A 27461-nucleotide genomic window follows, 5' to 3' on the forward strand; every position below is an offset into this window, starting at 1 on the left:
GTTAATATGTCTAACATCTAAACAAATTTCAGCTCGGGCTTCGTGCTTGCAATTATTATATATATTGAGACACATCTTCTTCTTTAGGTAACACTGCCATGACATATGCCCATTAAATGTATACGGCCCATTTATAAATATAAACAAGTTCAAGTTAAATTTCATTTACTCCAGTCATTCAAGAGACATATTGCACAGTCGGACTAGAATTACAATAAGACATGAAAAGTTTTGAACCCCATAGAAGCAGAGCTTGTGAAAGGAGCCCCTTAATGAAAAAAAATAATAATAAAACAAAGTAAGTTATAGGCCTATACAACATTACAAGAAGAATATTTGAAAAAAATAAGAAATAAGAAAAATACACAGATAAATCCGCACACAAAAAACACACCCGCACTCCCATACACATCCGCTAGCACAGGCACACACATGGTTTTTCAAGATTCACTTCAAGGTTTCTTTTAATCTCCCAAATACCTATTTTCGACACGAATTTTTTAATATAGGCAATGTTGGACTCCATCTGACTTTTTTTTTCCAAATCCATGTAAAACATGTAAAATGACCATATGATTGTGATTGTTTGCATGGTCAGCCTCCCACTTTTTGCTCAGCCCCCCCCCCTAATTTGAAAACCGTTCCGCGGCCCCTGTCTGATGCTTCTTGGTAACTACCCCCGCCCCCCAAAAAAAAAATAATAATAATAATAATAATAAAAAAAAAAAAAGAAAAAAAAAAATTAATAATAAAATAAATAAATAAAAAATAATAATAAAATAAATAAATAAATAAATAAAATAAATTAATAAAAAATAAATTAATAAATAAATAAAAATAAAAATCACAAACTATCACACAAAAGAATTCAAAGCAGTTTTTGTTCGTGCAAGTGGCTGGTGGATAAGATATCTGTGACGCGCCTTGTAAATATGGACGTTTGAGTTCACAACGAATACATATTTGTTCATTCAAAGCCCTAAATGAGCTGTAAAACTACGGTTTGTCCTGATGAATTTTAAGTTGGACACCATTATCCTGCGAACAGTATCAATATTCCATTTTCGTGACTTATGTACCCCTTCCACTTGAAAAACAATACTGGTTACAGGCCTGTGCTCATGCATGAATAAAAAGTGTCCTTAAACAGTCACATTATCAGGTCAGGATGGTACGTGTATATCATAATTTACATGTACCATCCTGACAATGTGACTGTGCAGGAGGGAGATGTCATTGGTCATGCAAAATTGCTTTTTCTTCCCTCAAACATACTCCCATACACACCCTCACACACATATACACTTTTTTCTTCGTGGCAGGGGGCGACTGCTTTAAGCTTTGAAACTTTTTCTGCAGTATTTGTCTTTATTATTTTTATATTCAAATGCATCTAATATGTTTGTTAATTCATTTAGTACGACTGGTCAACGGAAATACTTCAGACGAAGGGAGAGTTGAGGTTTACGTCAATGGAACATGGGGTACTGTGTGTGATGACTCATGGGATGATACTGATGCTACAGTTGTCTGTCTAAGTCTTGGATTGAGTCCTGGTACCGCACGAATGAACGCTTACTTCGGACAAGGTTCAGGTGATATCCTTCTAGATGAGGTATTATGTGTTGGAAATGAAACTAATCTGCTCGATTGTTCTAATCGTGGAATCGGCGTTCATGGCTGTTCACACTCTGAGGATGCGGGAGTAGTCTGCTCATCAGGTATTCACAAAACATTTTTAAAATGTTTTGTGAATCGTATCACCCTAACAGCTGGTAAAATTTTTACCAGCTGTTAGGGTGATACGATTTCATCGTCTATAATTTGATCGGTTTAAAATGCTTCTCCATATTATTACAATTATTTATTCGGCATAAACAAACACATAAACAACATATACAAACAATAGGAATAGGAGAGTCACATGGATGCCGGGAAAGGAAAAAGATTAACTAAATAACTATAACCCGAAGGTCTTCCTTTCCAATCCATGTGACTTTACAAAGATAACATACATGTAATACAAAATAGTAAAATACAACTATATAGTTGTTGAAGATGACAACAAATTAAATTAGAATAAAAAATAATAGTGTCAACCTGGGTAGAAGTAGAGCTCACAAGAAAAAAAAATATGATTTCGAATAATAATTAAATGTGAGCACGTGCCCAGATTGACACAATTTGAATGAAGAGGGCGCTGTGCAATAAATGATTTAGCATGCATGTATACAAAATGATTGGCATATAAATTAAGTTTGATTAGACCCTATACATGTAGGCTGAAAAGCCAACATTATGATCGAGACAAGAAATTACTCTCCCCCCCCCCCCCCGCCCGCAATATACGACCAAAAGCAAGTTTTACAAATTCATTGATGTATACTGATAATAATTATGATCAATGTAAGGAATTTGGAACAAATAATTCAGAAAAAAAAACACACACGTCAGAGTCCCATGTACACTGCAACATAAAGCTTACAAAAATCTTGAAAGCTGTCAGAGCTTAAATTTAAATTACTTGAAGAATAAAATGAGTTTACATTCAACCGGTTGATAATACATGTTGTTTTAATTTATTAAGCCAGGTGTGAAAGGACAGTAGTACAATATCTACCTTTAAAGTAGAAGGTAGTGAATCCCACACACGAGGAAATGTATGAATAGCAGAACCATGCAATCTTTGGGTGCGAGCTTTTAGATGTTTGAAATGAATCACTTCAAAATATCTGGGATTAACATGGATATTATATGATATTCTATTCTTGATAGAAAAATAATCCTTTGTAATTTTGGTAAAGTGAATCTCTGTTAACGTCAATCAAGCTTTCGCCAATGGGGGGGGGGGGGGCGAAACAATTTGAAAGGGTAGTTCTAACAGTCAATTCTTAGCTTTATTCGTTTAAAGCAACATACATACGTTTAATCTGATAAGCCCTAATTAAATATTGCGACCGCGAAGCGCGAGTTAAATTTTTAGAAATTTCATGTATTATGTTCTGAAGATATAACATTCCGGGGGAGCGTTTCATCAACATTTTTGTCCGACATGTTGTCAGATCTGACATCTTTCCTTGATTTTGATTGGCTGATAAGCAATGATACTATGGTAACTGTTGGATAAAATAGGACTTGTCGGATAAAACGTCTGACAAGTCCTTTCATGAAACGCTCCCCAGGTAATGTTTGTTATCCTGACCAAGATGCGTTTTTAACAAGATAATTACTGCGAGCACGAAGCGCCAGCAGAAATGTTTAATATACGTTCTGGCCTGATCGAAATTTATTTGTTTATATTATTTATCAACAAATATTTATACAGGGTAAACAGATCAGCGAAATTGCTGTTTTAAATCAATGTCTTGATTTTAAAAGACGAATAATGCGAGCGCGAAGCCCGAGCTGATTAAATAGACAATCCGACCTTAATTAAAAATGCAGTTGCTTGCAATTTGCGTTCACGCGTTTACAGCACTGCGGCCGCGCTGTGCATGTCTACACAATTCATGTATACATGTATATTATATGAATAGTGTACAATGTATTGTACAATATACTAGATTATATCGTCGGCGTTCATCCGAACCGTCGTTTCAGTCAATTTGGGTCCAAAAAGTCCTATTCTATTCATAACTGTATTTCTAGGCAGCAATTTTTTTTTGGTTTTTGAGATATGAGGAGATTTTCACGGCGATGCCATACAAATTTTTAATAAAATGCGCAAATCCCATTGGAAAACCTGTACAGAGCGATACGACGTTTTGACTGATTGCGATTCCAATGCACGCGGTCAACCAAACTGTCGTATCGGCCACCTGCACTGCATTGACTTTGCACGTGAAAAGCTATATGACGTTTTGACTGATTGCGCACTTCCCCGTTCCGATCGATCTTCCTAATACCTCATTCTCGCTGTCGTACAATCCTTCACGAAAGCCACGATTGACTTTCCTAACAGATCGCGGAAATATTTGAACCATTCAAAATTAGCTATTATCAATACGATTGCCAAGACTAATCTGATATGATCTGTTACGATCTAAGAAGATCACTACGATTACTCCACGATTTAGTACGACGTTTGAATCGTGTCGCAAATCGCGACAGTCTATGGGAACTAAGTATTAAGAAACATTCCTATGCCGGAGAAATTGGGAATTCCCACCTAACGGCTGTAAACATGTTAAATGGACCTTTCTATATTGATTAAGACCGTCTTTTTTTCGTATAGACGTAGACTCTTCATCCTCCTTGATTTCTAATGGGGATTCAAGTTCTTCACACCAGTCACCGGAACCTCCCACTACTCTTAGAACCCAGTCAATACCATCTATGGTATCACAAACTACTCAAGCAAGCATTTCTACGGGTGAGTATATTGACATTCAGAAATTTTATTTGTCTCTCTTTATATATTCACCGGTATGACCATTACTATTCCGTTTCAAAGATTTGGAACTGAATTTATCAGTGTCTCAAGGTCATTTTAGCCCCCCTCCCCCACCATTCTAGCGAAACGGGATACAATGTTAACAACCTTATTCCCCTTTTTTGGTATCCCTAGTACACGTTTTGCTCTACCAGTTACAGCCCTATTTTTCGCAGTTTGGAATTTTATTTTAGATAGTCACAAACATGAGACTGCATTTTTTGTTTTTAATTTTTAATGTACCTTTTTAGGAATCCATTCAGAGGTGTAAAATCAGAATCAAAAGGAAAAAAATAGAGTTATCAAAGAGGCCCCATTCCAAAATTACGAACTTATTTTTTAAACAACTCTTGATGAGAGAAATAATTGTATAGATCACTGTTACATATTGCATTATTAAGTCAAACTACAGGCTTCAATGTTACAAGAAGTTTACTAGATTTTCAGGGGCGGCGTCCGATAATTTTCATGTAGTAAAACATGTGGAAACAAAAAGAAAAGAAAGGAAAAAAAATTGAAATGGAAATGGAATAAACAAGAATATAAAAGTGAGAGTTGTGGATTGTTAAAAAACAAATAGTCCTATAATTCGTTACATAAAGAAAATATAAATATTTAGGATGAAAAGAATCCATTTCATGGTAAAAATTGCATAAAACAAACCGTTAATATGTCTAACATCTAAACAAATTTCAGCTCGGGCTTCGTGCTTGCAATTATTATATATATTGAGACACATCTTCTTCTTTAGGTAACACTGCCATGACATATGCCCATTAAATGTATACGGCCCATTTATAAATATAAACAAGTTCAAGTTAAATTTAATTTACTCCAATCATTCAAGAGACATATTGCACAGTCGGACTAGAATTACAATAAGACATGAAAAGTTTTGAACCCCATAGAAGCAGAGCTTGTGAAAGGAGCCCCTTAATGAAAAAAAAAATACTAAAACAAAGTAAGTTATATACAACATTACAAGAAGAATATTTGAAAAAAATAAGAAATAAGAAAAATACACAGATAAATCCGCACACAAAAAAACACACCTGCACTCCCATACACATCCGCTAGCACAGGCACACACATGGTTTTTCAAGATTCAATTCAAGGTTTCTTTTAATCTCCCAAATACCTATTTTCGACACGAATGTTTTAATATAGGCAATGTTGGACTGCATCTGACTTTTTTTTTCCAAATCCATGTAAAAAAATATAAAATGACCATATGATTGTGATTGTTTGCATGGTCAGCCTCCCACTTTTTGCTCAGCCCCCCCCCCCCCACTTTGAAAACCGTTCCGCGGCCCCTGTCTGATGCTTCTTGGTAACTACCCCCCCCCCCCCCCCCCAAAAAAAAAAAAAAAAAATAAATAAAAAAAAAGAAATAAAATAAATTACTAAATAATAATAATAATAATAATAGAAAAAAATATAAAAAAACAAATAAATAAAAATAAAAATCACAACCTATCACAAAAATAATTCAAAGCAGTTTTTGTTCGTGCAAATGGTCGGTGGATATGATTTCTGTGACGCGCCTTGTAAATATGGACGTTTGAGTTCACAACAAATACATGTTTGTTCATTCAAAGCCCTTAATGAGCTGTAAAACACTCTCTACTACGGTTTGTCTTGATGAATTTTAAGTTGGACACCATTATCCTGCAAACAGTATCAATATTCCATTTTCGTGACTTATGTACCCCTTCCACGTGAAAAGAAAATACTGGTTACAGGCCTGTGCTCATGCATGAATAAAAATTGTCCCTAAAGGGATGGTCCGGGCTGAAAGTATTTATAGCTTAATAAATAGAGTAGAATTCACTGAGCAAAATGCCGAAAATTTCATCAAAATCGGATAACAAATAACAAAGTTATTGAATTTTAAAGTTTAGCAATATTTTGTGAAAACGGTTGTCATGAATATTCATTAGGTTGGCTGATGATGTCACATCTCCACTTGTTCTTTTGTATCTTATTATATGAAATTAGGTTTATTTAATTTTTTTTCCTCCAAGAACTAGAAAAATGGGATTGACAACTGAATAGCGCATTAAATATTTTTTGCCGCAACTTATTTTATTATAAGGGAGACATATTATTCACACAAGTATGAAATAATGAAAAAAATTATGATTTTATGTAATAACATATAAAACGGAAAGTGTGGATGTGACATCATCAGCCCACCTAATGAATATTCATGATGACTGTTTTCACAAAATATTGCTAAACTTTAATCTTCAATAACTTTATTATTTGTTATCCAATTTTGAAAAAAAAAATTGGCATTTGCTCAGTGAATTCTACTCTATGTATTAAGATATAAATATTTTCAGGCCGGACCATCCCTTTAAACAGTCACATTATCAGGATGGTACGTGTATATCATAATATACATGTACCATCCTGACAATGTGACTATGCAGGAGGGAGATGTCATTGGTCATGCAAAATTGCTTTTTCGTCCCTCAAACACACTCCCATACACACCCTCACACACATATACACTTTTTTCCTTGTGGCAGGGGGGCGACTGCTTTAAGCTTTGAAACTTTTTCTGCAGTATTTGTCTCTATTATTTTTACATTCAAATGCATCTAATATGTTTGTTAATTCATATAGTACGACTGGTCAACGGAAATACTTCAGACGAAGGGAGAGTTGAGGTTTACGTCAATGGAACATGGGGTACTGTGTGTGATGACTCATGGGATGATACTGATGCTACAGTTGTCTGTCTAAGTCTTGGATTGAGTCCTGGTACCGCACGAATGAACGCTTACTTCGGACAAGGTTCAGGTGATATCCTTCTAGATGAGGTATTATGTGTTGGAAATGAAACTAATCTGCTCGATTGTTCTCATCGTGGAATCGGCGTTCATGACTGTTCACACTCTGAGGATGCGGGAGTAGTCTGCTCATCAGGTATTCACAAAACATTTTACCAGCTGTTAGGGTGATACGATTTCATCGTCTATAACTTGATCGGTTTAAAATGCTTCTCCATATTCTATTCTTGACAGAGAAATAATCCTTTGTAATTTTGGTAAAGTGAATCTCTGTTAACGTCAATTAAGCTTTCGCCAATGGGGGGGGGGGGGGCGAAACAACTTGAAAGGGTAGTTCTAACAGTCAATTCTTAGCTTTATTCGTTTAAAGCAACATAAATACGTTTAATCTCATAAGCCCCAATTAAATATTGCGACCGCGAAGCGCGAGTTAAATTTTAGAAATTTCATGTATTATGTTCTGAAGATATAACATTCCGGGTAATGTTTGTGATCCTGACTAAGATGCGTTTTTAACAAGATAATCCCGACCTTTCGTTGAAAGAACGCGAACGCTTATTTACTTTATTTATTGACTTTGCACGTGAAAAGCTATATGGCGACGTTTTGACTGATTGCGCATTGAAATCGCGGTCAGGGTTGTGGTATTCCTTATAGCGTTTTTGTACAGGGGATATCTAAACCCCTCAATAAGCATGGAGCTCTTTTGCGATATTTTCTATGATCCTTGGTTTTGTGTAGAAATAAGGATACCATTGTCAAGCAGTTGTCTTGGTCTTTCCAACCACGTATTTTTGTAGCAATGAATATGTTGTAAGGCTGGAGAACTAAGTGTAAAATGTATGGTACACTTTGAAGTCGATTTTCTCTGAAATGGGTTTGCACCGTTACGACGGTTCAGATGACCGCCGACGATATAATAATAATAATAATAATAATGCAAAACATTTATAGGGCGCTTAATACGGGCGTTTCTAAGCGCGCTGTGTTCTGAATTTAACTTTACATGGAACAAAAATTCAATGGGCATAATAACACAAAGTGTGACAAAAATCATTAAGAGAGAGAGAGAAAAAAATTACTAGCAATGCGACAATTATACAATTTGTATGATAGAACGTTCACTATTAATGTACAACGCCTACTTAGCTTGTTGTACGCGAGCAAGTGGGAGGCTGAATGTCAAACGTTCGTATTGTTGCACACGTACCATTTAAAATGTACCATCCATAATGTAAAGTTGCGCAAGTCAGGAAAAGGTGACATCACTATAAAAAATTAAGATTCAAAGCATTGCATGCGCTAAGTAATAGCAGACGCGCAGGTCTAACTGGCTAAGACTTAGCCGCTAAGTGGGCATTGCCATTTATCGATATTCTCCCCATTCATTTAGCATGGGTTTTACCCTCCAAAAATCGAAAGTTATATTGTACATAATGGCCCGTATTCTGAAGTCGGGTTTAACTTAAAATCAGGTTTAAAGTTGTGGTTTAAGTATGGATAGCCAATTGTTACATAAATCACTAACAGTAGAGATATCACACTTCAGCTCATTTGGCTCTCAAATCATTCATAATTGTCTAGGAAGTATAAATAGATGATTATCTTCACCATCGATAAATCAGGAAATAGCACACTAAATATAAGAAACATACAACTTAATAAAAATGTTGATACTTTTGGCTTCCCATACTTAAACCACAACTTTAAACCTGAGTTTAATTTAAACCTAACTTCAGAATACCGGCCAATGTGTACAATATAACTTTTTTGAAGGGAGGTCACGTGGTACCAATCTAGCCAATCACAGCTCGCATTTTATTACCACTATTTACTATGTAAATATATACACCTATATATATATATATATATATATCTTAATGTTTCACGTATTGGCTTCAGTAATGTAACAAAATAATGCTGATGCTTTGATTGCGAATGAAGTTTTTAGTATTCACTCGAATTTTCGACGGTCCTAGATCTTCTTCAGGAGTTTACAATGTAAACTCCTAAAGAAAACCGAGCACCGTCGAAATTTCGAGTGACTGATAAAAACTTTATAAAAAAAAGCATTATCATCACCATTATCAGTGTATGAGGGTGTGTGGGTGTTCGGGATGTGTGTGTGAGTGCCTGCGCACACATTTGTTATGTGTATGCGACAGTGCTCACGCGCGCACGTGCGTTCACACGTGCGCGTATTATGTGAGTTTGGCATGTGTTCACTGGCTGAGAATAGCTGTATAAATTAAGTCCGTGTGCGTTACAATAACCTCCAATATGTATTATGGTTGCCATACGTGTAACCCCCCTCCAAAAAAATGAACGAGCGAAACGACGGAGCTGAAAAGGGAGTTCTTCTTTCTTTTCTTTTCTTTTTGTATATCCCAAATATAATTTGTATTTCGTTAGGGGATGCAATAATCTCAAGTCTGACATATTATCAATAACTTCATATTCCTCGAAAACGGTGATTTTGGGGGATGGTTTACTCGTCTAGCCGCCCCCCTTCCGCCATCAAAACAGGGAGATGTATACCGCACCCCAACCACTATATTTTACCCTCCTGTTGCACACACCGAAACTATTGTACAGAGTAGCAAACCATAAAAGTTTTGCACAGAATATGTCATAACGCGTCTGTGTAGACTTTCGCTGTTTTGCCATCACAACGAAATGACATACGTTATATTGCCGGAGCAATACGGTCGCGTATGTTTTAAAATATGCAAATTATTAAACAGTGTATAGACTTTTGAAAGATGATTTCAAACAAATTTGGTTAACTTGGTTTTGAAAAAAATAATGTATTCTGAGTCAATTTCCAATAGGCTGTACTCTTACTTTATGCATGAATGGATGGATGGACAGGCCCCTAAGACATAGGTAAATACACCAAAAGCTTGTGAAAATTCCACAAATTAACAAATCTATAGTAAAATATGTGATATTCTTGGAAAATGGAGGCCATCTTAGATTTGGGGCCGGCACACTTTTTTGTCGAATGTATTGTCATTTTATGTTGAGATACGGTAAAAGAAACACATTACACTATTCCCTCAGTAAAATGATAAAAAAATAATATTTTGACCATTCCTACTTATAGATTGTTTGCTAAATTTCGGAACATTGGTCTTCAAATGTTACAGTATAGCTTTCAAGTCGTTATGATTCCTCCCCCTTTTTAATTAGGTTTCGATTTTTTTTACAGTGCCATGAACATCTTTTATGATGGATACCGGCGCATTACAACTGTTCATATTATCATTATTATCATTATTATTATCATTATCATTATCATTATTATTAGTAGTAGTAGTAGTATTATTAGTATCATTATAGTCTGGAATATTTAATTCAAATTTTATTACAATTTCTTTAAAATCGGGACGCATTGGATCCTGTAGTCATGGTAGTAGGCGTGGAGCTTATTTCATTATTCAAATTTCCTAAATTAATTTCCTTATTATGTTCTTTTAATAAAAAATAGACAAAGAAAAAAGGTAAGGTCATGCAGAGAAACAGATCTTCCTGGTATTTAGATAACTATACTTCCTTGTATTTGCAATAACAGTTAAAAGCATCTGATTGGCTGATAATAAATTTGTTATAGAAATCGTGCCCTTTTTTCTTCTTTGTAACAACTCTTTATGAAACGGGATCTTTATTTTATGTGACGTGAACTTAAGGGAGAACGAGACCTTTGCAACTAGTTAGCTTGTGTGAAAGCAAATTGAACAAAAATAGAATTAAAGAAAATGAAAAAAATAATGAAAATAGATATGCACAATTAAAGCCGGGAATAGAATTACTATGTGAGGATCTTTCAATTGGCAAGGCGAGGAGTGTGAAATCAGACACGCACAACGCTCCCTTTTGGACGCTGACAAATTGCACCCAAACGTTTCTTCTTTGCTCATTACGACAGAAAAACCAACAATCAATAATATACGTGATATAGGTGTGTGAAACCTTTTTTTCGTGTCCTCCCATAAAAAGACAATAATAATTGAGATCTGATTGATCCAATGAATCTCAAGTGTATAGGCAGGCTGTAACCCGGGGGGGGGGGGGGGGGGCACTCGACCAAAAAAGTGGTAGGGGTGTGCCGCGGGCGAGACAAAAAACGGGGGCCTTGGAGCGGGCTAATTGTAAAAAGGAGGGTCCTCGGAACGGGCTTCGGAACTGCAAATGTTTGTGAAAACGGGGGTCCTTGGAACGGATTGCAGCGTGTGATGAGTACATATGCATCCCTATGGAACGGGCATGCGTGCATGATGCAGCTAGCGCGGCCTCCGCCGGGTGCGCTCGCGCAGAGGCGATGGTCGGACAGCGCTCTGAGGCCGCTTTTCACCAAAATTGCAGCTCCTTGTAGCAGATCCGCGGCACATACCCACTATGCATTATATACTGAGTGCCCCCCCCCCCCCGGGGGCTGTAAACATATAAATGGACTTGTGTATGTTGACTCTTTTTTTCCTACAGACGAAGATTATTCAGGAATGTCAAGCTACTGGAGTCCTACAATGGATTTCCACCCTCAACCAGAGTCATCAACACTTCACACTACCCAAGCACGCACTTCTAGTGGTGAGTAGGCCCTATATTAAAATTCGGAAATGTTCTTTCTCTCTATATTATTATCAATAATGTTTGAATTTCATTCATCCCCGGCCCCCCCCCCCCTCCCCCATACCATTCTAACAAAAGGGATTCAATATTCCGTTTCTTCTCGTGTTTCTAGTACATCATTTTCTTGACCAATTTCCAGCCCTATTTTCAAGATTTTAGTTAGACACAAACAGGAGAGTGCTAACTAGGGCCAGAAGAAAAAATGTGTGTTGAAAGCAACGTCCAATTGGCTCGGAGAAATCTTGATTTAATTTTTTTTCGCAAATACCGTCAACGCGAGTGTGTGTGTGGGGGGGGGGGTCCCTTGCTTCCATGTGCAATTGTCCACGCCAACGATCAAGGGAGAAAAAAAAAACCACCGAATCGATGATTAGATCTATAACATTACAGTCCACTGAACCGATTTGGACGATTGCTGGAAACTAAAATCGTGGGTGAGGTGACACGGTCATATTAATCTTTCCAGCTAAGCCGCGCAGCACGCGTTAAGACAGTTGAAATCCGCCTGTTTGGATATATATGACAAGGGTTTTTCTGCTTCCCATAATTTGACCCCTATTCATCGGTGTATCACTAGGTGGTTTCAAACCGCCTCGATCACAAGAATCCCCGTTAAATTACGAGAATTTTTTTAGGCTGAAAAATACCCATTAATTATTCCTGCATTCACACCGCCCTGAAACATACCCTTCGGGATAAGTTCCTGAAGTTACGAGCATGCGCAGTATGGTCTGATAAGCAGCAAGGCGCGAAATTCAAAATCACTAGCCAAGCAGCAACCCATGCACGGCGCCGCACCCAACGACACGCTGGGCTAAAAGTTCCCGTAATTTGCTTTCAGACCGCCAAAATACCCACGACCTTGGAAAAATCCCCGCGAAAGTTCTCGTAATTTCGCCAAGTACCTACTATTTATCGGGTATTTTCTTTCGGGGATATTACGCGTAGTTTGCTTTCACACCGCCAAAATACCTGGAACTGGCGAACTTCGAGGCGGTCTGAAACCACCTACTGACATTTTTTTAAGCGATCATCCAATATCTTTCCTGTCCTAGTGAAATGAGAGTATTTTTCATTATCTTTTCCTCTGAAAGTAAGGGAGGTCGCTTGCTTTGTTTGCCGCAGAAAATTGGGAAGGCTTACAATATTTCCATATATATATACATGTATATTGTCCTACGTCAGTACTTCTATGATACTACCAGACTACTGCGGTGTGCCAAATGATTCATCATGATACTTTAAGTTTTTAAATTGGAAAGAACTTTAAAGGCTACTGACAGAAAGTTTTAATGTCAATTATTGGTCACATTTGTCTATTCCAGCCACAACCAAGGAACCCGTCAACGAAGCAATCAATGAGATAGTGAATGTAAGTTACCATGGTTATTTATCCAACACATTCCGATTGATTTTAACGTCCCAACTGTTCCACCCCCCCCCCTTCATTCTTAATATTTTATAGCCAATCCCTCTGACATCATCTTTATACAATATGATGATTAGCCTATACAGTAAAGGGATTTATGCCCTCCCCGAACTTACTACATCACTAAAACAACCACACTCATACAATTCATAAGCAGCGGATAAGTCAAGGCCATTCGAATAATTCTGTAAAACAATCACCTTCCAAGACAAGTACCCCCGAACTAGAACATAAACAACAACTCTTCGGGACAGTTATTTCTATCCAGGAGTTACAAGTAGGCCACTTTAATAATAATAATAATAATAATATAGGGTATTTATATTGCGCACATATCCACCTTGTTAGGTGCTCAAGGCGCTCCTATATTACCCGGCTAAGCTAGGCGTTCATAGCGCACACAGCTTTTTAAGGAATTACTTCCTACCGGTACCCATTTACCTCACCTGGGTTGAGTGCAGCACATTGTGGATCAGTTTCTTGCCGAAGGAAATTACGCCATGGCTGGGATTCGAACCCACGACCCTCTGTTTCAAAGTCCGAAGACTAATCCACTGGGCCACAACGCTCCACAATAATAATAATAAACCCCAACGAATCTCTACTGTGCCATGCTCACTAGTACTACTTCTTTGAGACAGGTTTTCACCTCCCCAAGCTATTATTAAACGCTAGAAGAAAAAAAAACTTCCTACAGTGATGTCTTATTATTCTTTGGTCTCGCCTGCATATCAGAGCGAGACTTTATACAGGCGCCGCTCTTCCAACGCCGACGACGGCGTCGCGACATTGAAATCTTGAGGTTAAGTATTAATACCATCGCAACTTTGGAAGAAGTTTATGGACCTCACTGGTGTAAATCAAAGCGGTAAACCTTTTGTCTAGGGGGGTGACCTATTGTTCCACCCCCACTTTCGTCGGCGGTCATCCGAACCGTCGTATCACACATACGACGGTGCAAACCCATTTGAGAAAAAAAAATCGACTTTAAAGTTTACTATAATGTTAACGCTTAGTTCCCTAGCCTTACAACATATTAATTGCTAGAATAATACATGATTCGAAAGACCAAGAAATTTGCTTGACATTGGTATCTTTATTTATGCACAAAACTAAGGATACGAGAAAATATCGCAAAAGAATGAGGCGCCGATTGTACCAATATTATATAGAACAATTATTTGTTATATAATCATTATTTATTAAATAATAACTATTATTTATATATAATTTACATTTTATTTGTAAATAATTACTATTATATAAAATAACATTTATAATTATTTATATATAATTCCAAGTAATACTTCATTATTTGTAAATAATAATAGTTCGACATTCCATTATTTATAAATAATGATTATTTGTTTTTCATTATTTATAAACAATTATTATTTGATTTTCATTATTTATAAATAATGATTATTTGTTTTTCATTATTTATAAATAATGATTATTTGTTTTTCATTATTTATAAATAATGATTATTTGTTTTTCATTATTTATGAATAATGATTATTTGTTTTTCATTATTTATAAATAATTTTTTTTTTTCATTATTTATAAATAATGATTATTTGTTTTTCATTATTTATAAATAATGATTATTTGTTTTTCATTATTTATAAACAATGATTATTTGTTTTTCATTATTTATGAATAATGATTATTTGTCTTTTATTATTTATAAATAATGATTTTCGTTTTTCATTATTTATAAATAATGACACTACATACTTCATTATTTATAAATAATTGCAATTCGTTTTTCCATTATTTATAAATAAGTTTTCTATTATTTATAAATAATAATTATTAATAAACAATGCCAGTGCACATTTCTTTATTTATAAATAATTTGTTGAGTTTCCCATTATTTATAAATAATGATTATTTGTTAAATGATGAAAACGTCTACTTCATTATTTATAAATAATTTTTTCGAGTGCGCCATTATTTTCATTACTTATAAATAATCATTATTTAATGTTCGAGTTTTCCATTATTTATAAATAAAGATTATTTGTTAAATAATGAAATATCTACTTCATTATTTATAAATAATAATTTTGTTTCAATATCCCATTATTTATAAATAATCATTATTTATAAACAATTTTTACAGTTTTCCATTATATACAAATAATCATTATTTATATACAAATAACCATTATTTATTAAATAATGGAAAACTCGCTATAACATGCAAATGTGGGACCGCCCATGATATGAATATTTATGATGCGATTTCCTTTTTCGTGATTTTTCTTCACAAATTTTTGTCCGTTTCCTCTTCATAATGGCATTTCTTGAAGCAATTTTCTAGGGATATGGTCTGATTGTAATATTCTTCATTTTCTATATAACTTCGTCTTCGTAGAAATATCAAAAAGTGTAATTTTATACGATTTTTCCTACAGTTCACAATCCCCGTAGGCGCGCGTGTATTTCACCTTTTCTCTCTGATCGTAGGAACAACCCAAGGGTTCATTACATGTTGTCGCGCACAGAAAAATTAAGCCATAGTGGCATAGAAGTTGCGTGTTGTGGACACCAGGGCCCGTATTCCATAAACAAGATAAGCTTTTTGCTTAAGTCTTAGCAATTTGTCTTAGCATTTTGCTTGTCTAAGAAATCTTCCCTAAGGATATTCTATAAACTTTAAGACATTTGTCTCAAGTCAGACGATATGGCTAAGCCAAAGTCTCAAAGTCAAATTCTATGACCTTCTAAACTGCTGCAGGGGTGACTGCAACAAAATAGCAAAAATGTCATTGAAGTTGTTTTTTCTTAACAAGTTTGATTTTATTGAAACTAATTACAACTATTGTAGTAGAAGAAGAGCATTCATCACCCATATATGGTAAGAATTTCTTATTCAGATTATCTATATATTTTTAATTACCAAAACATTTCAATCCCAAACCGAGTGACTTGCACAGTTTTTTATGTATCAGTCCCATTCATTACTTTTCATGTATTGTTTGTCAAAATCTAAATGGAATAGATTCCTCTCGACATCTTTATTCTACTTCAGTTGAAGTAGACCTAGGGTCTAAGGGAAAACATTTGTAACTTTTGAGACTAGTCTTGGGTCTAACATTAGGCCTAGATCTAGCCTAGGCCCAAGATCTACAACTAATATCCGTCTGTTTGGAGGAGAATTGAACATTGTTTTTACTTTTTACTTTCCTGAAGGCTGAAGCAAAACGTAACTTTGTTAGTCTAGTGCCGTAGTGGAGCAACTGAGACTGAAGCTACATAGGCCTAGATCTAACGATAGACCTATATTAGTATTGGTCTAGGCCTAGAACATGCAGGACTTAGCCTGGCTTAGCCTTAAGACAGGGATAGATCTATCTAGATCTACATGTAGGTCTAGAATAGATCTGACTTAGACCAAAAGCTTCAGTCTCCGACTGTATTTTGGTTGTTCCGCTATTACGAGTACGACACTAAACAATCTAACGTTACGTTGGCCTAGTCTCACCAATGTGATATGACAGTAAATGTCAGAAACTTTTAAATAAATACCCAGAAACGACGGTTATTCCTGTCAACAGTGCTAGATCTGTCGCTACGCATTGCTTGCCAACTATGCCTAAAGTTAGATCCAGTCCTAGTAGTAGTCTAGACATCTATCTTATCTTTATATAAGAATTTAGATCTAGGGCCTAGGCGGCCTAGCCTGTGCTTTCTTCTATTCATTCTAGATTCTATTTCTAGCCTATCCGGTAGCCCTATCGTTAGGACTGGCTGATCTAGTCTACTGTTTGATCTAGAAATCTCTAACCTAGGCCTAGATCTAGACTAAATGACTTACTCACTTAGACTAAAAGTTAGACCCTATCTAGATCTTGAACTATACCAATCTAGGTGTACATAGGGTCATAGTAATAGGTCTAGATCTAGAGACTTGTAGACTCTATCTCAATGTAGATTCTAGATCTAAAAATAGTAAATGTAGGCTAGATCTAGTCTAGTTCTACTCATCTAACGTTAGGCCTGAGAAAGGAAGTAGGCTAGGGATCTAGCATTGGATTATTTCTAGGACTAAAGGATCTTGATCTAGGCTTAGATCTAAACTAGGGGCTGTAGTTCGAAATCTTGAGGTCTAGCCCCCCCCCCCCCCAAAAAAAAAAAAAAAAAAAAAAAAAAAACTAGAACTAGAACTAAGCCCTCAGCTACATGTAGTTCTCTATGTAGCCAAACAAAAGTTAGCATTGACCATTGTCTTAATCTTTTTTTGGCGTATACATGTAGTTATACAAACACATATTTTGATGAATGAGAAAATGTGTCTTGCAGATTATTTTAGCTCAAAACCTACATTTCATGGACATATAGGCCAATGTCATAAAATGAAGAAGTAGTTCAATACACATCATGCTGTTTACACATTTATTGATCTGATATGCTGTTATTATGGCAACACATTTTCCAATATATGTCTTGCAGATCTACACCTCAAAATCAATTTGTGAGCCAACTTTTATAAGAATTGGTAAAACTGATAAAGGGATTCAAACCACAAGATTTTCACCTAATTTCTTTATATAATATGTTGTTACCTTGGCAACACGATTTCTGATACAGACAAAAATAGTCTTGCACATCTTCAACTCAAGACTATTGTGTGTGCAAAATTTCATGAGCATTGGTTGAAAAAAGATGAAGGAGTTCGAACTACAAGATTTTCACCTTATTTTCGTTATATAATATGTTACCATAGCAACCCGAATCTGATACAGGCAAAAGTATATCTTAGACATCTTCAACTCAAGACTATTGTGTGCGCCAACATTTTAGGAGAATTGACCAGTTGAAAACTGATTTTTGCCATAATATACTGTTACCATGGCAACACAATTTCCAAAATTGTGTCTTGCACATCTTTTCCTCAAATCCAATGTGTGAGCCAACTTTCATGAGAATTGGTAGAAAACTGATGAAGTAATTTAAATTTTAAATTTTGGCCATAATATACTGTTACCATGGCAACACAATTTCTGAAAAAGCAAAAAAAAAATTTCTCACACCTCCTTACTTTAAGACCAATGTGTGTTCCAAATTTCATGAAAATCGGTTAAAAACTGAGAAAGTAGCTCGAAATGCAATATAGGTATAAATTCTAAAAAAAAAATTGGCCATGATTTGTTGGATTTAAACCAGGTTGTCTTAAAGCAATTAAGACAACTCACACCTGTCTTAAAGTTAGGGCTAAATTCTTAGCCATGTTGTATTTATGAAATACAGACTCTGCAGTTTTAAGAAAAGTTACTTAGCCATTCATCCTATATCTGTCTTAGTCGCGCAAAACCTCTTAGCCAAATTCTAAGACAAAATTCTTAGCCAATTCTTTATGGAATACGCGTTTTGGCTAAGAATTTTGTCTTAGACAGAAAATAAGACAAAATGCTTAGATTTTTGACTTAAGCATGCTTATCTCGTTTATGGAATACGGGCCCAGAAGTGAGATCCCAGCACGCGAGACCCACTTGTTAGAAATCCACTGACCGGTGAATCGACGAAATGCTCTTCATCGAAATATTACGTTGGTTGGTCCCCGGAACTGTCGGGCGGAATTTAGCCCGAAATCCGGATCCTTAATGGAAGTGGATCAAGTGCATATGAGCTGAGAGAGTGAGTGTAAGTGAATCAGGCCCTTCTACTTTCTGTAATTTTTTGTTTTTTTGTTTTTGTTAAGTTAATTTTTCCCAAAAATGCTCGCAACGACAATACGGGGGCATGATGACCCCTAAATTTTTGAAAACTTATTTTTCTATTGAAAATTATCACAAAATTCACCAAAAGTGTGTACGAAAGCCTTCATATTTCACTTTTAAAACTCCAAAAAGTGCCCAAATGACAAGCTTGGTCGCTTGGCTGTGTCGCTTTCAACTTGAGAACGAGTTTACACGCATGCTCCCCCCCCCCCCCCCGAAAGAAATTCTGTGTACGGCCATGCTCAAAAGAGCCTGGCACATTGATTTATATATACTTTTCATTTTCATTATTTTTATATTTTTTTTCTCATTATCACCATGGCCTCATGCAGAATTTTTTCAGGGGGGGGGGGGGAGCATGACGCGCGTAAACTTTCTATAAAAAAAACCTTGAAAGCGAGACAACCCCGCGACCAAGCCAAAATGACAAGCTTGGTCGCTTCGCTGTCTCGCTTTCAGCTTGAGAGCGTTTACGCGCGTCTGCCCCCATCTCCCGAAAGAAATTCTGTGAACGGCCATGCTGAAAAAGAGCATATGGCACCATTGATTTATATATACTTTTCATTTTCATTATTTTTATCACATTATCATCATGGCCTTATGCAGAATTTTTTTCCGGGGGGGGGGAGGGGAGCAGGACGCGCGTAAACTTTCTAAAAAAAAACCTTGAAAGCGAGACAACCACGCGACCAAGCCAAAATGACAAGTTTGGTCGCTTCGCTGTCTCGCTTTCAACTTGAGAGCGTTTACGCGCGTCTGCCCCCATCTCCCGAAAGAAATTCTGTGAACGGCCATGCTGAAAAAGAGCATATGGCACCATTGATTTATATATACTTTTCATTTTCATTATTTTTATCACATTATCATCATGGCCTTATGCAGAATTTTTTTTCCGGGGGGGGGGAGCAGGACGCGCGTAAACTTTCTAAAAAAATCTTGAATGCGAGACAGCGACGCGACCAAGCTCAAATGACAAGCTTGGTCGCTTTTTGATATTTCTACGAAGACGAAGTTATATAGAAAATGAAGAATATTACAATCAGACCATATCCCTAGAAAATTGCTTCAAGAAATGCCATTATGAAGAGGAAACGGACAAAAATTTGTGAAGAAAAATCACGAAAAAGGAAATCGCATCATGAATATTCATATCATGGGCGGTCCCACATTTGCATGTTATAGCGAGTTTTCCATTATTTAATAAATAATGGTTATTTGTATATAAATAATGATTATTTGTATATAATGGAAAACTGTAAAAATTGTTTATAAATAATGATTATTTATAAATAATGGGATATTGAAACAAAATTATTATTTATAAATAATGAAGTAGATATTTCATTATTTAACAAATAATCTTTATTTATAAATAATGGAAAACTCGAACATTAAATAATGATTATTTATAAATAATGAAAATAATGGCGCACTCGAAAAAAATTATTTATAAATAATGAAGTAGACGTTTTCATCATTTAACAAATAATCATTATTTATAAATAATGGGAAACTCAACAAATTATTTATAAATAAAGAAATGTGCACTGGCATTGTTAATAAATAATTATTATTTATAAATAATAGAAAACTTATTTATAAATAATGGAAAAACGAATTGCAATTATTTATAAATAATGAAGTATGTAGTGTCATTATTTATAAATAATGAAAAACGAAAATCATTATTTATAAATAATAAAAGACAAATAATTATTATTTATAAATAATGAAAAACAAATAATCATTATTTATAAATAATGAAAAACAAATAATCATTATTTATAAATAATGAAAAACAAATAATCATTATTTATAAATAATGAAAAACAAATAAAAATTATTTATAAATAATGAAAAACAAATAATCATTATTTATGAATAATGAAAAACAAATAATCATTATTTATAAATAATGAAAATCAAATAATCATTATTTATAAATAATGAAAAACAAATAATCATTATTTATAAATAATGAAAATCAAATAATAATTATTTATAAATAATGAAAAACAAATAATCATTATTTATAAATAATGGAATGTCGAACTATTATTTGGAATTATATATAAATAATTAGAAATGTTATTTTATATAATAGTAATTATTTACAAATAAAATGTAAATTATATATAAATGATAGTTATTATTTAATAAATAATGATTATATAACAAATAATTGTTCTATATAATATTGGTACAATCGGCGCCTCATACAAAAGAGCTACCTGCTTGTAATTTCGGTTTGAGCGGTTTAGATTTTCTCTGTACAAACACGCCATAGGGAAAAAGCGATACGACATTTTGACTGACCGCGATTTCAATGCACGCAATCAGTCAAAACGTCGTATCGCTTTTCGCGTACCCAGTGTCGATACGACGGTTTGGCTGACTGCGCGCATTGAAATCGCGGTCGCGGTCAAAACGTATCGCTCTGTTACAGTACACGTTTCCAATGGGACTTGCGCATTTTATCAAAAATCTGTATGGCATCGCCGTGAAAATCCTCTCATATTTTAGAAAATGAATTGCTGCCTAGAAAGTTAGTTATGAATAGAGCAGGACATGTACTTTCATTTTATGCAAAAATCTCAAAAATTTTTGGACCAAAATTGACTGATACGACGGTTCGGAAGACCGCCGACGGTATGAGCCCACGGATTTACGCCAATGATGGACCTAGTTCATGATAATGATGATGCACAGCATTTGTATAGCGCCATATATCTGTCAAAAACATTCAAAGGAGCATTTTTGGAGGAGCCAGCCAGTCTGGGTCGCCTAGAAGGGCGCGCACACAGAACCCTGACCTGCTGGTCTCTCCTCCCGATATAACTGGTTGGGGGAATGCAGGTGGACCACTACACTGGGGTTTCCCCCTACGCTCTTTCGAAGAGTGCAGTTGGTTCTTAAGGTGCAAAGGTGGTGATTCTCCTATACACGGGGCCTCCATTTAACGTCCTATCCGAGGGTCCACTGTAACATAGCCTGCATCTATGAAACAGGCGAGAGACGTTTACACACAACGCAATGGCTTCAGTCATCCGCCCGGGGTGTACTCGAACCCACGATCTTTGGTTCGACGGGCAGACGCTTAACCGACTGAGCCAACTTCGCTCTCATGACATTAGGACATGAGGATAATCATGTATCACCGAACAATCTGCCTGAATTTCAGATCACATGATCAAGGTCAATGACCATCGAAGATTCGAGGGTCAATTAAGTTTTGACCATGTTGGGGTTATAAACGCTGATAATAACTTGAATAAGGTATGTACGCCTACCTAATCAAACTTGGACACATGGGTTAATCATGCATCATTGATAATCGTGCATGAGTTTCAGGTCACATGATCATGGTTAAAGGTCATCTAGGGTAGGCCTACATAAGCATTGAGAAGTATGTAATCATATTTTAATGAAAAATGCAGGCAATAAATGGCTTCACTAGAAAGTCTTTTAAATCAAGGCTAAATGACAGAATATGGTCATAAATCTAGATCTGGTACATTAATGTAAACCTAATCTTTACAAAATGTATTGTGGTCGTTCACGTTGCATGCCATGAATGAATCAACACCCTCAAAATTGCCGGTTCCCTTAGGCCTTAGCCTAAATATCTATCTACAGTGCGTATCAAAAAAGTTTACACTTTGAAAAAGCCCTGGGAATTAAAAAATATACAACATGTGGGTAATTTTTTCACACATAATGTTTGGTTTGGGTCTCATCTATCCAAGGAAAGTAAAGGTTTTGACAGAATATTACACTTGAGTGAGCACTGTCCATTTCTGTAAAGCTCGCAGAAATCTGTTTGCGTAGAAATGCTTGTTTTCACGCTGTGTCAAGGGGAAAGGGCGAAATTAAACTTACTCTGCGAAACATTTCTCACACATTGCCCTTGCACTTTTAGTCAATTGAAATAAAACGGATACATTCAAGCATTTTGTAACGATTGTGCCACCCAAATTGAAATTTCAACACTTAGTAAGCACAACCTTAATACCCCCGTCACACTTATTCGGAATCAGCAGGAATCGAGCAGAACCAGCCGGAATGAAGAACTTGCAAAATTCGTGCCACATTCGGGAGGGAATTTGAAATTTTCACTACTTTTGCAAAAATGTCGTTCGAATACTTAGAACGTCCTTTGATCCCGCCTCGAATGATTCCTGCACATTCCGGGTGTATTGACTGTCGAATGCAGCTCGAATACAGTCGGAACACAGGAAGAATATTAAGAATGCTGTTAGAATGCAGCAAGAATATTTAGAATGCAGTCAGAGAGCAGTCAGAATGCACTTCGAATGGGGAGGCAGTGTAGCTCAGTCGGTTAGAGCGCCTGTTCCGGATAAGATCGTAGATCTCAACGTGCGTGGGTTCGAGTCCCGCAGCATGCCGGAAGACGTCTAACAAAAATTGATGCTAGCGTTGTGTGTTAACGTGCCTCACCGCTGTGTTCAGTGCGGGTGTGAATGCAGTTGGAAAACACTCCGTCCATCGGAAAGGACGCAAATGTTGGTCCCGTGTATAGGAGAGTCACAACCTACGCACGTTAAAACCAATACACTATTCGTCAAAGAGTAGGGTGTTCACCCGGTGTATTGCACCTGCCGGTCCCCGGTACTACAATACTGCAAGAATCTTCAGGATTGAAGGAGGCAGTGTAGCTTGAAGAAGAAGAAGAATGTCGTTCGATATTTCTCCACTTCGAATGCACTTCGAAAGTTTTGAACATGAGCAAAACATTCGGGCCGGTCACAAGAATGGACCCGAATGTCTGGAATGCACTCAAAATACAGTCAGAATTTTTAGAACGCGCTTCGAATATCCAGGAATGTACCAATAATTTTCATTCCGATGGCATTCCGGCTCATTCCGCCTCTAGTGTGACGGGGGTTTTACCCTTTTTGTGCCAGCTGAATCTGAGGACATAACTAAATCTGAACAAAAGTTTATATCGGACATGATCTCCAGCATTTTTTCACTAAGTTTTCATTATCTAAAGTGGGTTTACATTTCATTTTTCATTTAAAACCTGTTTCTCCACACTTTTCCAAGCTTGACAATGATTAACAAAATGAAAATCAAGCCTACGCCAAAATCAGCTCAGTGTAAAGCAAGTATCGTGACGATGGCCTCGGTGTGTGGGGGAGTATAAGGTGGGGCGTAATGCACTCTCCAAAGTGTTTTGGGTAAGGAAACAAGATAAAAAGGTAAAAGATATCTTCAAATCAATTTTACTAGCTAAATTCAACGTGTTCTTCTGGATTAAGGTCTACTTTTATTCGCATAACTATTTCAAAGTTCTGCGCAAATCATTTTTCACTAACTTTTCAAAAGTAAGTGGTGCTCACTCAAGCGGAAATATTTTTTGAGTTATATCGCCATTTGCTTAAATGGATCTGTACCAATGTTAAAATGTGGGAAAATCTTCAGGATATTACAAATTTATATATTTTCATAGGATTTTTTCTAAGTGTAAACTTTTTTGATAGGCACTGTAGATCCAATCCTTAAACACAAATTGCCATTAATGACAAGGCAAAATGCTAGGCTAAGCTAGGCTAGGCTATGGCTCGCCTAGGCTAGGGCATTAACTTCATCTCAAATCTGGACCTGTCTAATGTCTGCAGCCGAATAACGTCATATTTACATATTTAACTTAGAATTAGAACTGGTAAAGGTATAATACAGTAGATCTTGTTGCAGCAAACAATTAGACTTTCTATAATCGAGACTAATTGTCAAAATCTAGATCTGGTAAATCGATGAAAACTTATCTTTGCAAAATCATAAAATCAAAATCGATAATTCTGATGATCACTATTACAGAAAAAGCAAATGAAGGACAGTGTATTAATATTGCTTAGAAAAATACCCGACATTTGATGGAATTCCGTGCTAATTTTGCTCATTTCTCAGCACTTTTACGCATTTTCTTTCAGATCTATTCGGCATTTTTTTTGCATATACATGCAAACACTTTGGTGTAATTTCATTGGATTCTGTTCGAACTAATTTTTAGATCTTTACCACAACTGGTATTTATCTTTGATTCAGAACTTTACGTTTACTAATGTTAAGCCAATGAGATAAAGTTAATGCCCTAGCCTACGCTAGTTATAGCCTAGCCGAACATTTGTCTGTTCATTAATGGCAATTTGATAAGTGTTTAATAATTGGATCTAGATATAGATCTTAGCTAAGGCCTAAAGGGTACCGGCAAGTTGAGGGTGTTGATTCATTCATGGCACGCAACGTGAACGACTACAATTTTGTAAAGATGAAATCCACGCACATGCGTACTCTTTATTCCGAAGACGCAAGTCATGAATATTCATATTGGGGTCCGGAACTCATACATGTGAGTAAAATAATTTCGCCGGCCGGGTAGATGAAGGCCGGTGGAATGATGCTAGACATCAAACGAATAAAGCAAATAGGTAATTTAGTGGTTTTATGAAATTATATTTTTTTCACATACAAATGCTTTATTTGTCAACTCCGGGCCATGCTACTTAAACATAAATATTTACATAAATCCGTTGAATAAAGCGTTATGTCAAAATTGATGACATATATGACATACATGCATTTTATTGACATAAATATCTTTGTTTCCAGAATATACTTTTATTTCTTAAAAATGTATTCACAGAAAACAATCACGACTGACAATATAGAAGGAATATCAGAAGAATTGGCAGATATCACAGAAACTTCAGCTGGATTCGATGAAGAAACTTTGCAGTCCGTCTCTGACAAATTGAGTAGTATCGCTGGATTTGCATCATACCAGAACTTAACAGAAGATGCCGTCGTGCAAGTATGTTTTTAAACAATGAAAACATTGATGCGTGACTGCATTTTTTTTTACAATGGAAGTTAGGAACTAATGTTTAAAGATTTCGTGATAAGGGCGAATCGTAGAATTCGTTTTAGCATCTAGTCGAACTGATTTCTTTATGAACCACAGTACAGTTCTAACTTATGGCAGATCATTACAAAAGTACAAAATAGAGAGCTTTTGGCATCATGCTAAGTAAATAACATGAATAAGGGATTCATAGGTACTCGGCTTCAAGTGTCAGTGGTATGCTCGTTTTTATCAGATTCCTCTTTTATGCTGCCTCGACCCTTATGAAATAAAGAGGCTGTGGTAATCAGATAAGGAATGAAAATGATTTAAATAACATTTCAATTTTAGGCAAATGCTATCTAAGTACAATACGTGCGTCATATACCTCAGCATTTGTTTTTGAAGGTTTGTCAGGTGCTCACTGAAGGAGCAGACTTATTTCTTTCAAACTTGTGGTAATGGTGGCTTTGATCGCTTATCATTACATGAATGAATCTATTGAAATACGTGTTCCCACCAAAAGGATGATCGGCAAACAATGTAGGGTAATTAATACGAGTTCTTTTGTGTATATAGATGCTAGATGATGGCGTGATATGTTTAAGCCCCTTTCACAATTGACGTACGACCTGTTTACGACCACCTGCAACAGTTTTTTCTTGTTGTTGCACGATCGATCCCTTGGTGTCTTGCGAGCACTCGCAGTCGTTGTAGACGATCGCACAAACTCGAGGTGGTCGGAGGTGATCGTGACTGGTCGCATCTGAACTTTGAACATGTTCAAAATCCAAACGCGATCAAATACGATTGATTCACTCGCAACAGGTCGTACCATCGGTCGGGCGATCATCGTGTGAGTGTTGTTCAACGTTGTACAACTTGGTGCGAGAGGTGGCACAACTAAGTATAGTCGCATTTAGTCGACTGGAGGTCGTACAACACTCGCACATGTGCTGGAGACCTACAGAGACCAGTCTTGCGACTGGGTGCGATAATATGAGACTGTTGCAAGACCGATCGAAATTACGGCTTACTACATTCCACTACCGTTGCATTCGCATGTATGCGACCGTTCAGCCCCTTTCACAATTGACGTCCGACCAGTTTACGACCGCCTGCAACAGTTTTTTCTTGTTGTTGCACGATCGATCTCTTGGTGTCTTGCGAGCACCTGCAGTCGTTGTAGACGGTCGCACGAACTCGAGGTGGTCGTGGCTGGTCACATCTGAACTTTGAACATGTTCAAAATCCGAACGCGATCAAATACGATCGATTCACTCGCATCAGGCCGTACCCGGGGTCGTACCATCGGTCGGGCGATCATCGTGCGAGTGTTGTTCAACGTTGTACGACTTGGTGCGAGAGATGGCACAACTAAGTAGTCGCATTTACTTGACTGGAGGTCGTGCAACACTTGCACATGTGCAAGCGACCTACATGTACAGAGACCTGTCTTGCGACTGGTTGCGATAATAATATGGGCCATAAGACTGTTGCAAGACCGATCGCAACGGCTTACAACATTGCACTACCATTTCATTCGCATGTATGCGACCGTTCCACTCGCAATCCCTCG

At 36.3% G+C, this 27461-nt stretch overlaps 1 protein-coding gene across 1 annotated transcript in view; it reads left to right on the forward strand.

The window, feature by feature from the left end:
• LOC129274759 (deleted in malignant brain tumors 1 protein-like) overlaps positions 1-27461 on the forward strand; it is a 72853-nt gene that overhangs the window by 25312 nt on the left and 20080 nt on the right. The window contains exons 9-14 of the mRNA XM_064108511.1: positions 1419-1721; positions 4235-4372; positions 7064-7366; positions 11716-11820; positions 13188-13234; positions 25685-25852. Coding sequence (XP_063964581.1) covers positions 1419-1721; positions 4235-4372; positions 7064-7366; positions 11716-11820; positions 13188-13234; positions 25685-25852 — 1064 coding nt within the window. The remainder of the gene's footprint in view (positions 1-1418; positions 1722-4234; positions 4373-7063; positions 7367-11715; positions 11821-13187; positions 13235-25684; positions 25853-27461) is intronic.

Source organism: Lytechinus pictus, chromosome 13 (genome assembly GCF_037042905.1).
Source record: "Lytechinus pictus isolate F3 Inbred chromosome 13, Lp3.0, whole genome shotgun sequence".
Taxonomy (NCBI): Eukaryota; Metazoa; Echinodermata; class Echinoidea; order Temnopleuroida; family Toxopneustidae; genus Lytechinus; species Lytechinus pictus.